The sequence below is a fragment of the Pelobates fuscus genome, chromosome 1 (genome assembly GCF_036172605.1).
Source record: "Pelobates fuscus isolate aPelFus1 chromosome 1, aPelFus1.pri, whole genome shotgun sequence".
Lineage (NCBI taxonomy): Eukaryota > Metazoa > Chordata > Amphibia > Anura > Pelobatidae > Pelobates > Pelobates fuscus.
In genome coordinates, this window is record NC_086317.1 from 157,776,121 (window position 1) to 157,789,317 (window position 13,197).

Sequence of the window (13,197 nt, forward strand, 5' to 3'; positions counted from 1 at the left end):
CTCCTCCGCTGGTCACCGCGTAGGAAACCTCCAGAAGAGAAATTGTCCCTACTTTTTCTTAATGTTTAAAGAAAACTATAGCAGACAGGAAGAAATGAAGAACAGATCCTGAGAGAGGGAGAGAAGAGGAATCGATTGGGGAAAGGTAAGTTCGGCATGGCAGTGCCACTTTAAGCAATGCAACACATTTTTTCTTGAGTAATTGCACTCTTATAAATGACAGTTACATTACAAATGTATATGTAATATATTATAGGAAGACTTTATTATAATATATTTCATGACGCTCATAGATCTACAAAAATTGCACCTCTATTACAGCAATCATTGTAGTGAATTAATATGTGACATTTGGGAAATGTATGCAATTAATTTGCAGAGCCTGTTAAAAATGTGTAACTGTCAGGTTAATCTTCATAAAACTGTGGTCAGTTACAATTATGCTAAATTAACGTGAATCCCATGGGATGAAATTAAGCAGGAACTGATTATTAATGGTAAAATGTTCCATTTGATTAGGTGGTTGAGCTCAGTGTTTCTCTTTGGGGGTATCCTGTGAGTTAACCCCAGAAATGCCATCCTGTGTATAAAATGTGGCCCAAAAACTTCACACAGCACAGAGATCGTCTCATGAGAGGTGAGCAAAAGGTAAGAAGACTTGTTTATGTTGACAGACACAATGTTCTCATTTAATAATGGATATTAATTCAAATATTAAGAAAGACTAATATCACCCATGCAGTAGATGAGTAGATGATGCTTAAAGTAATTAAAGGTACACTCTGAGCACCAAAACGGCATCATCCTAATGTAGTGGTTTTGGTAAATAGATGCTGTCCCTATTATCCCTAAAATAATATTACAGAGAAATGGCTGTATTTCTCCTAAATCACACTTTTAGTGGCTGCCAGACTGACAACCACTAGAGGAGTGTTCACATTGAAGACCTTTGATTTTCAAAGATTTTCCCACTCAGCATCTTCACGCAGCACTCACCATAATCACACCAAACATCGCTAATGGTATGAGAAGCATTGGACTGGATGGAGATCATCAGTATTGTTGATCTCATAAGAGACAGAGCATCTGCTTCTAAGAGACTGTCCTACACTGGATTACAGGTACATTTAAACTATTTTTTTTTCTTTTAACATTTTTTTTTATTATTATTATTATTATTATTATTATTATTATTTAAACAGGGTTGAGTCATTATCTAAAATGTTAGAGGAACACACTGACTCTCTTAGGAGAGTACGGGTTTACTCTACTTAATGAATAGCAATAACTCCACTAAAGTTCATGGAAGCATGTCCATTCAGTAAGCAGAGTAAACTCTGTCTCTACTACAAAAATCCAACCTAACATATGAATTTTTTTTTAAAGTTCTTGTGTTCCTTACTGCATTTTCTTCTTCAGATCAAATCCAATTGGGATAAAATAGTATAACATATAATCACTTCACTATTAATGTAAAATCGTATTGTAAGGGGGTTGTGAGTGTAGATAAGAACTGACTGATTGACTGATCTGTTCTTCCCATTTTAAAGTGCATGTTATACATATCCCAAATATTTTTTCTGTCCTGTGTTATCCTTAACTACTTAAGATGGGATGCTAAACTATTTATTGAAAACCCAGTATTTTTTAGTATTAACCCTCAGTCAGGTCCTTTTGTTCTAGCACTTTTTATTGGTAATACTTCCTTCTTTTCTGGTTTTAATCCCTGGTTTTAATCTCTAAATATGTATTCATTAAATCATAATATGCACGCAGTATACTAACTATAAAAAGTAGATACAAGTATATTAATTTAAAGAAACACTATAGTGTCAGGACTACAAACATGTATTCCTAACACTATAACATTAGACAAACTATTTATCTCCGTGGCCCTACTCAGATCGCTTTGAAATAGTTTAAAACTTACTCTTTCTCAGATGCAGCGCCGGTCTCTTAAAATAGATTTACTGATTAGTCCTAGTTGTTTAAATATCCCATAATATTGCAAGGAGTGGATAATAACGTTAAAGCTAAAATTTTGCCAAATGTGGCATGCTGAGAACTTGCAAGTGCAAGCTCAAACTGGGGTAGGACAATGGCCAGAACCTTTCTGTCATAAACTGACAATAATCCACAGGTAAAGAACCTGACATGCACAGGACTTAAAAGCCTGCAGACAGTAACCTACACGCAGACATCTTGGGGCTCCAGCTGCATATCCATACCTGTTCAATCCAGGTAGTCATTTCTTTTTTTAATTTTTATTTCAAACTTGTGCCTGCTCTGCCTACATTTTGTATTACTTGTGTTAAGCGGGCATTGGTGCAATGTCATCATCAATATATTGCAGGTGTGTTAGTCTTTTGTCCCTCCCACCGGGTCCCCACATGTCGCTATGTAATTCTTAGTATGGGTTTTTATCTATCCGCTTTGTACATCAAGTCTTAGAGAGAGCAAGAGCATCCTATATCTAACATGGTTTCAATGTTTTATTATTCTGTTTGTCTATCCGGTTTAGGGTTATATTTCTCACATGTTACGTGTTTTATTAGTTCATTTATATTTGGAATTGTCTCGGTTTTCGAATTTCTTGCAAGAAGTAATTCGGCTGCTGTAATTATGTGTAATAACAACATTGTCATTTTTTTTGTCATTTCTGGACAGTGAAAATTTAGTAAAACCACTTCAGGCTTGCAAGGTACAGTAAAACAAGGGAAGTGAATGGCGCTTACACAGAAAAAAATCAAAACACAGTACTGGAGTGAGAAAGGTGTTCCCCAACACCCTAAAGTCAAAATGTACAGAAGGTATTAAAAGCAACAAGTGCCAAAATACACACAACACTCCCTGTGTATAGACATATAAAACAATACTTATGCATGTACAGGTATATGTGAGGGATGTCCCATGTAGTCAGTACCTACAATAATAAAAAAGGTACATAGTATAGACTGTACATACAACGAGAGAAATACGGAGGTAATTGGATACACTCACGGATTCCAGAGCCGTACCAGGCTCTGTATTTAGTGCCCAAAGGTGCCTCAGAAGGCTTTGCTGGAGAATCCTGAATGGTATCCCCCAGAGGTAGAAGGAACAGCAGCAGAGTGATGGTAAAAAATGTAGATTTATTATAAATATAAATTAAAATAATAACTGTGCAGGTCCCATATGGTGACTCACGAAATCACAGTCATGCAGACGCGTTTCAACTCAGTCCGAGTTTTCATCAGTGCATAAAATCATCCGGTTGCTGTTCCGTTTTAATTTCACCGCTATTTTGATTGCCGGTCACATGGGCGGAAGTTCGGGTGGCCGGCGTCTGACATCACTTCCGGTATTTCGGCGCTCATTTTCCAGCTTGATTGTGTTTAGTGCGATTGCCCATTCGAGGCTGGAGACTCCATCTTGTGAAAGGGCATCTATTATAGTTCTTAGCATACTCGCATAGAAAAAAACTTGCAGTATTTGGAAGTGGCACAATGACATATATGAAATAGCGGTAATAATGCAGTATTGTGCATAAAAGGACATTATAAGTACATAATGTACAATATCAATATGGGATTAATTAATACATTTGTCCAACTAGGGCAGAAAAGTTTCATATTAAGGATGGACATCTATCATATCTTAAAGAATGTATCCATATAAACAATAATTGCTGAAATACAATGAAATAAAAATGTTAAAGCAACAGCAGCAGTATAGTAGTATATATAAAAAAGAAAATATGTGGATACATTAAACAGCATGTGGGTATATGATACAGAATGATCCCATCTAGGTGGTATGAATATAGCCCATATAGAATAAGATTGGTGGGTGAAAAAAAGAGACTAAAAGAAGAGTCTCTATGGAAAACTTAAAAATTATATATATAAAAAATATAAAATTATAAAAAATGTACCAACTCAAAATCTAAATTTAGACCGTAGGGGGATAAGGTATTCAATTCAAAAATCCACCTACTTTCAATTTTACAAAGTTCTTTAAAATTATCTTCACCCCTCCAATCTTTTTTCTTTTGAGTAATGGCAGTGAAATTGACACATGAAGGGTCACTGTTGTGGCATTGTGAGAAATGTGCAGAGACACTGTGTTTGGTATACCCCCTCTGTATGTTGCCCAAGTGTTCCAGTATGCGGGTTTTTAAAGTCCTCGTAGTCATTCCCACATACTGGAATCCACAGGGGCACTAGAGGAGGTATATCACATTACTAGAATGGCAAGTAAGAATAGAATTAATCTTATACTCCTTTTTAGATATATTGGAGATAAATTTAGTTTGTGTATCTTTCTTAGATATAATCTTATAGAACAAAAAGAGCCTGTAAAAGAACAAAATTTAAGAAAGATACACAAACTAAATTTATCTCCAATATATCTAAAAAGGAGTATAAGATTAATTCTATTCTTACTTGCCATTCTAGTAATGTGATATACCTCCTCTGGTGCCCCTGTGGATTCCAGTATGTGGGAATGACTACGAGGACTTTAAAAACCCGCATACTGGAACACTTGGGCAACATACAGAGGGGGTATACCAAACACAGTGTCTCTGCACATTTCTCACAATGCCACAACAGTGACCCTTCATGTGTCAATTTCACTGCCATTACTCAAAAGAAAAAAGATTGGAGGGGTGAAGATAATTTTAAAGAACTTTGTAAAATTGAAAGTAGGTGGATTTTTGAATTGAATACCTTATCCCCCTACGGTCTAAATTTAGATTTTGAGTTGGTACATTTTTTATAATTTTATATTTTTTATATATATAATTTTTAAGTTTCCCATAGAGACTCTTCTTTTAGTCTCTTTTTTTCACCCACCAATCTTATTCTATATGGGCTATATTCATACCACCTAGATGGGATCATTCTGTATCATATACCCACATGCTGTTTAATGTATCCACATATTTTCTTTTTTATATATACTACTATACTGCTGCTGTTGCTTTAACATTTTTATTTCATTGTATTTCAGCAATTATTGTTTATATGGATACATTCTTTAAGATATGATAGATGTCCATCCTTAATATGAAACTTTTCTGCCCTAGTTGGACAAATGTATTAATTAATCCCATATTGATATTGTACATTATGTACTTATAATGTCCTTTTATGCACAATACTGCATTATTACCGCTATTTCATATATGTCATTGTGCCACTTCCAATACTGCAAGTTTTTTTCTATGCGAGTATGCTAAGAACTATAATAGATGCCCTTTCACAAGATGGAGTCTCCAGCCTCGAATGGGCAATCGCACTAAACACAATTAAGCTGGAAAATGAGCGCCGAAATACCGGAAGTGATGTCAGACGCCGGCCACCCGAACTTCCGCCCATGTGACCGGCAATCAAAATAGCGGTGAATTTAAAACGGAACAGCAACCGGATGATTTTATGCACTGATGAAAACTCGGACTGAGTTGAAACGCGTCTGCATGACTGTGATTTCGTGAGTCACCATATGGGACCTGCACAGTTATTATTTTAATTTATATTTATAATAAATCTACATTTTTTACCATCACTCTGCTGCTGTTCCTTCTACCTCTGGGGGATACCATTCAGGATTCTCCAGCAAAGCCTTCTGAGGCACCTTTGGGCACTAAATACAGAGCCTGGTACGGCTCTGGAATCCGTGAGTGTATCCAATTACCTCCGTATTTCTCTCGTTGTATGTACAGTCTATACTATGTACCTTTTTTATTATTGTAGGTACTGACTACATGGGACATCCCTCACATATACCTGTACATGCATAAGTATTGTTTTATATGTCTATACACAGGGAGTGTTGTGTGTATTTTGGCACTTGTTGCTTTTAATACCTTCTGTACATTTAGGCTTGCAAGGTAGTTTTATTTCCGTTATTTGATGGATAATACTGATTACTTCTTTCCAGAGTTTATTTCTGGGTGTGCACTGCCACCAACTATGGATCACATTACCTTCCCCAATATTGCATTTCCAGCATCTATCTGGTGGCTCTGGGAAGATTCTCTTTAGGCGTTTAGGTGTTAAGTACCATCTATTTGATAGTTTGAATTGGGTTTCTAAAAGATTTAGACCGTATATGTTTTTATTAAGTTTGTTTAAGGAATTTATCCATTGTTCTTCAAATGGTACTTGTAATTCTTTTTCCCACTTATTAATTAATGCTATCGGTTTATCATGTCTCTATTAATATACAACTTTAGCACATTTTGCCATTAAGTTCTTATAGTTCTTTCATTCAAATAGTTGTATACGGTTTATGGTATCCTCCTCCTTATTTTTAAAGAGGTGTTCTGATACGAAGCTTTTAATTCACAGATAGTTGAACGTTTCACTGGAGGGAATATTGAAGTCCTTCATAATTTGTTTGAAAGGTTTAAGATTATGTTCCTCCATTAGGTTTTTAATTTCCTTTACCCCTTTTGACATCCATATATCTGTTTTTATGTTTTATAGCATATCTGAGATACTTGTGAATGGAAGCATGTTACTTATTTTGTTTCTAATTCCTTTCTTGTTTATAAATTTATCCCACCACTTCATTAACTCTTTAAGTATCTAAAATTTGATTCGTGCCTCTCTAATACATTTTTTATTTGCCTCAACAACCCAAAATTATAGGGATAAGTTTCCAAACCCAGTTTTAGCTTTTTCCATTTTATACCATATTTCTTGGGTTGCTGCCTTACTTTGTGTGAGCATTATGTGAAATAGTCTGCTGGCCTGATAGCATTGCAAAACTTCTGGACACCCCAAACCTCCGTCCTGTCTTGATCTGGCCAACACTTTAATTTTGACTCTTGGTTTCCTGCCACCCAAAATAAATTTACCAAAGGAATAATGTAGCAAGGACAGACAGTTTTCTGGGAAATTAATTGGAAGCATTCTCCATAAGTACAGCAATTTTGGCAGGATATATGCATTTAGGATGTTAAACCTGCCCGACCATGAAAAGCCCATGCCTTTCCAATCCCTTAGATTTTTATTAGTTTGTTTTAGTAGTGGTAGAAAGTTAGCTTCTATTAAATCCTTTAATTCTGTAGTTATATTGATACCCAGATGTTTTAGGCTATCACTATTCTCGGTGAGCCCAGTGTTCTGCACAAGAAGTTTGATTGTCCTTTTGTTCATATTTTTTGCTATAAATGTCAATTTCTCCAGATTTATTTTATATCCTATGACTTTGGAGTAGTTGTTCATGTCCTTCAGTAATTCTGGGACTGAAATGTTTGGCTCTTCTAATGTTAATGGAATGTCATCTGCATAGATGTTTAATTTGGTTTGTCCTAGTGAATTTGTGAATCCATTATTTTTTTTATTCTGTCTCATTGAAATCGCCAAGGGTTCTAGCACCATTATATACAGTAAAGGAGAGAGAGGGCACCCTTGTCTGGTCCCGTTTTTTTATGTTAAAATTTAGTGATGTAAATCCTGACCCTGTTATCTTTGCTGATGGAGAGCTGTAGAGAGCAGACACGGCTTGTAGGATTGGTCCAGTGATTCCAAATCAGTTTAAAGTGGCGAACATGAAATCCCACCCAACCCTGTCAAACGCTTTCTCTGCATCTATTGACAGAAGCATTAGAGGGCTTCCACTGCTCTCTCGCTTCCTCCATTATGTATATCATTTTTCTAAGATTGTTAATTGAGGACCTCCCTGGTATAAATCTGATTTGATTATTATTAATGAGTTGTGGTATTACTGTTTTTAGTCTGTTAGCTAGAATGGAAGATAGTATTTTAATATCTGTATTGATTAATGATATAGGTCTATAGTTGCCTATGTTTTCTGGGTCTTTTATCTGCTTTTGGGATGTGCACAATGTTTGCCCTTAACAGCTCTCCAGGACAGTCTCCTGTTTCCATTATATAGTTAAAAATATTAGTGAGTTCCCCTATGAGTTGATCTTTCATTAATTTGTAAAATTCATTTGTAAAGCCATCAGGGCCTGGAGCGGTCTTTATTTTAAGTTTGTCTATCGATTTACTAACCTCTACTTCTGTTATGGGCTGGTTTATTTGCCTTGATTGATAGGGTTGGATTTTTGGCATGGGCAGATTTTAAAAACTTCTCAATCTCTTCTGGCTTGCCAAATATTTCTTCTGGTAAGCTATATAAATTCTGATAAAATCTTTCAAAAGCTCCTCTGAATTTTTCAGGGGCCTTTAGATAAGTGTCGTTCTCTTTTAGTTTATATATTACTCTTTTATGTTTGTCTTTTTTCAGTTTATTGGACATTTTTGTTTCTGGTTTATTACATTTTAAATACCATTTAGCTTGCGATGATTCTAATTGTTTAGATGCTTTGTTTAATAGTTGATTGTTAATCTGTTTTTCTATTTCTGCAATTTTACTTGCTATTTGTGTAGTAGGTATTAATTTATTTTGCCTTTTTTGTTCACTTAATGTTATGTATAGTTTCGATAGTGGCGGTATTCCTTTTTTTTTTTTCAATCAATATCATTTTTATCAGGTTGCCTCTAACAACACTTTTATATGTGCACCAGACCATAATGTCCATTGTACCTTTGTTTTTGTTTTCAAGAAAACAATAGATTTTTTTTTTATTATTTTTTTTCTTCCACAATCCTTTTTTGTGTAGTATAAAGTCTTTTATGCACCACTCTTTGCAAAAATTATCAAAATTGTCTTTGTATTCCAGCATGGAGGTCTGACCATGCTATATCCTCGAGGTAGTCATTTTTCTAAAAGGAGTAATGTCTAAACTTGACTTTACTACTTAAAGATGTGTTGCCAGCTATGATATTCACTACAATTTAATCAATAATCATAAATACAAAGCTGGTGAAGGAATGCCTGTCACTGGATTTAGGAGGTAAATAAGAGGAACAGAAATATATAAAAATATTATATTTTATCTAACAATTGACATACCAGCTTGAAAGTCCAACAAGTATGTAAGTGATAGGTCAGCAGTCATGTTCCCTTCCACAAAAGAAATCAGAGCTTATTTTCTAAAAACCAAACCAGTACATTTATTTATTTATAAATAATTTTACCAGGAAGGATACATTGAGATTTCTCCAATTTTCAAGTATATACTGTGTTTTATAATAGCTGATTCATTATCCAGATCATAGTACCTTACCATGTATTTTTTAAGTGGTTACTGCTCACCAGAACACCCACCATTCCCAAAGCAGAATGTTTTGTAATTAGACAAGTGCATGGCAAAAAAATCAGTTTGGGCAGTTTCGGATTTTGATTTGGACATATTTAGTTCATGTGGTCGTTTCATGAACAACTATTAGGATGAATCAAAATGGTGAAAAATGTTCTAATCACTGCACTGTAAAATATAAATATTTTTTTTATATTTGCAGTACACTAATGGGTCCAACTTCATGTCAGTCTGGTTCACAGGTCGAGTGAGAAAATGTAACCAATTGAGTGAAAAATGAGAGGAGCATTACAAAAAAATCTATATTATTTATTCATGAAATATATAATATATAAGTATAGCTTTTTTTTTTTTTTTACTGCTCTCCTTTTTCTCCCCTATTTTTTTACTAGATCAGTGAATAATCATCAATCATCATTTTTTTTTTTTCGGTACCATGAAACTCCAGATCACAAATCAGACAATGTAGTTTCATGCATTGTTCGTTTGTGTTTATGATCATCCAAGATCCAGGTTCGAGAATTCAGGCAAAATGCTGATCACCCAAAATTCAGACGAATCACAATTTGGGAGAAACTGAATGCAGAAGTCTAACTGTAACTAACTTTCTTATTTTGCAGAAGTAAGAATTACTGTTTGTCATGCAGGTTATATTGAAAATAATAATGTAGACTGTTATTCTGCATGTGTATTAAATATACAAGTTAATGTATATATTTAGATAAAACCCAAGACTGGTGAGACTCTATTGCAGGTAGAGACTGAGAGACTGACCTGTGACATATAGAATAAGAGAGTACGAACTTTGAGTGTACTAGTAGTATGTTGTGAGCCTGAAATGTGTCATATTTCCAGTAAAACACACTTAAGCAAAGCCAAGAACATTAAGTATTAATGTATTAACCATTAAAGATTTTGCAAACACATTTACAATTTATTTAACAACCTGCCAATCTCACCAAAACCCATAATTAAACATTTGGGGGACACCCAGTAATGCCATTCTGTACTTTTTCTTAAACTTAATTGATTTGAAGGATTTTTCTCACAATATTAGACATAAAGAAGTCTTAGATAGAGGAGACATATACAGAAAAAAAGCTTTGGCTCTCTAAAAAGGAACCATTTACATGCTTATAATAATGTAATTGTCCATCATATAGACTGCTTAGTAAAAGGTATATAAAAATGTCTTAAAGCTCTGATCTTCAAAAAAAAATGTCCATTTCACGATTAGCGCTGATGTATAGCACAAAGTCGACTAGGTCTAAAATATGTATATCAACCTTGGCAACTGCTAAAACATCAAGTGGAAAATGTGAAATTAAAATAAGGCTTACATTATGGACGTCAGAAAGGGTAAAAACACAACATTTCTACTGCTCTATAGTATCCCTACAAAATATAACAGGAACTGTACTCATTCAAGTGAGATAAATGGGTGCTATCAGGCCAGGAGCTAGCACAAACTAAAACAGTAGAAGAAGAAAGGTCCTGGCTTAACAGAGACCCATTTGGGTCGAAATATGTGTTCCAAATAAATATGCCCTTGTGTTCCAAATAAATTTGCCCTTTGAGCATAGAAGTGCCTGGACCTTTTTTGTTTTATTTGACATCTACTGCTCTATAGTAAACATACAATGTAAAATGCAACTGATTGATGATGTCACTTTATTAGCCACCCAAGTGATGATATGTGAGGTCTTGAACATAACTGTTATGCTATTCACAAACATGCTTTTTTTTAATTCACAGTACACATCTTAATTTTTATTGCAGATTAAATGAATGGAGTTATACAAGTTGATAAAAGTGGCAATGTACAGTAGCATCACACTGGTGGGTGTAACAGGAAATGTTGTCATCCTTGCTGCCTTTGTTGTGATGGTTCACCGAGAGCACAAGCTTGTAGGCTCTGAGCTTATATTATGTCACCTTTCTTTAGCCAACCTCCTTGGATACCTTACCAGAATCTTCCCCAGCATCCTCTTTGAGATCGGAGTCAAGGGATATATTAATGATGCTGGTTGCAAAGTGACATCTGCAATCTTCAGAATATTCCGTGGCATGGCCATTAGCCTCACTTGTCTGCTCAGTTGCTTCCAAGCAACCATTCTAAGCTCAGCTGGCACCAGTTCTTCCTTGAAGATTAAAATACAAGACAGTATGCAGCCAGCTATCTGCATCCTCTACGTGATGAGCGTAATAGTCAATACACCTTTTGGCATGTATGCCACTGAGGCCTTCAACTACACAAGTGTCAAGTATGCCTACGGCCCAGGTTATTGTATTGTAGTCTACCCCGACCAAGTCTCCTTTGCTGCTTCTGGGTTTGTTAGCTTTGCCCTTGATTTGGTTTTGGTAGTGTTAATGGCACTTGCTAGTTGTTACATCCTGTTTATTCTTCACCGACACAGTAAGCAAGTGAAGGCTCTTAGAAGTGCTAATACAAACAAGGGGCAAGTTTCTGCTGAGGGTCAGGCAGCCCGTGCTGTAGTAACACTGGTAACTTTTTATGCCACTCTGTATGGAATTGATAACACCATCTGGCTCTACCAAACCATTTCTACCCATCTCATAGCTTTGGTGTCGGACATCAGAGTTTTTTTCAGCATGGGTTATGGTTCAGTCTGCCCATTTGTGCTCATTATATTTAACAGGAAAATAAGAAGCAAACTAAATCCTTGGGTTAAAGAATAAAAATATTGTTTTCCTAAGGTGTCATACAAACCTGTTATACTGGTGTGAAAACAGTACAAAGGCAAGGTCCATTGCACAAAAAACATATTTAAATGGCGTATTTGAAACTAAAACATGAGAGATCTGACTTTACAAAGTTTAAACCCAAAATATGCTGGTTATCTGTTTATTCAACAATATTCACATGTTGATATGGGATGTTGACATTGCACAAGGTTTGCCGCAAAAAACAGAGGTATGTCAGAAATGAAATATGCAAAGCGTTTGACGCGCAAATAGAAGTGCAACCCAAAATAGGAGTGATGTCTGTTATGCACGCATACATACTGCTCGTCAGCCACCTACAGCTTAATATACACAGAGCACTGCTGAATCGCTCTATATTGATTTATACTGGTTTACTACATTTAATAAAGTACTCACACTTATATTTCATAATAAGTGGTGCAAATCAAATTGATAAGTGGGGGAAAAAAATACATCTACTTTGAAATTTAATGATGTTTTGGGTACTGAATAGAGTGTGATATTTAGTCATACTTTCAGATTAGAAAAAGCACATTTTACCTGTTTTGAAGATATCCATTAGTAATAAAGGCATAGGTGTCAAAATAAACACATAGAATTTTTATTTTGTCTATTTATGAAGATAATAAAGTGTAAACTGTGCAATAACCCAAGTCTCTCAATATTTAAATATTTAGCTACGCTATAAATTAGAGTTTGAAATTAGAATTGAAATGATACATGAAAAAAAAAATGTGTATTTCAAATTCGTTGTCAGTAGTGAAAGTCTAAAAAAAGTAAATGATTACAGGTTGGTTGCACCCACCTTTTTACCTCTTCTTCCCCTTCTCTCTGTTCCTCCCCTCTTCTCTGCTCTTTCCCTTCTTCTTTACTTATACCTATGTTTATTCATACTTTTTATGTATATGGAATCGTTGTCACATGTTATATCTTTGTTACAATGCAAATGTTCCTGTAAAATGCTGCTATTTTCACATTTATATGCTACATATAACTCTCTCATTACATTTTCTAATGTACTACTAAATAAATATTCTAAATAAAGATTGTCAATAAAAAGTAAACGATAACAATAACCTTGAGTATAATAAGAGAATGAATTGTGATAATGTAAAATTCAGTTTGATTATATTTTTATTGTGTATACATTACATTCTGGTATATGTAGCTTATCGAAGGGATAGACAGAGATATAAGTGAGTTGACTTATTGTATGCTCAACATTCATACTCCAACTTGTTTATGCTGAAATGTACCATAACTATGAAAACAGATACATTATTTGCTAAAAGAGTGAAAATAAAGCCAAAAGT

The 13,197-nt window shown here is 34.8% G+C and overlaps 1 protein-coding gene across 1 annotated transcript; it reads left to right on the forward strand.

The window, feature by feature from the left end:
• Positions 1–1,049: 1,049 nt before the first annotated feature.
• LOC134602402 (olfactory receptor class A-like protein 1) lies at positions 1,050–11,857 on the forward strand. The gene is made up of 2 exons (XM_063447296.1): positions 1,050–1,121; positions 10,937–11,857. The coding sequence occupies exon 2, from the start codon at positions 10,946–10,948 to the stop codon at positions 11,855–11,857; it is 912 nt and encodes a 303-aa protein (XP_063303366.1). The 5' UTR covers positions 1,050–1,121; positions 10,937–10,945.
• Positions 11,858–13,197: the final 1,340 nt, after the last annotated feature.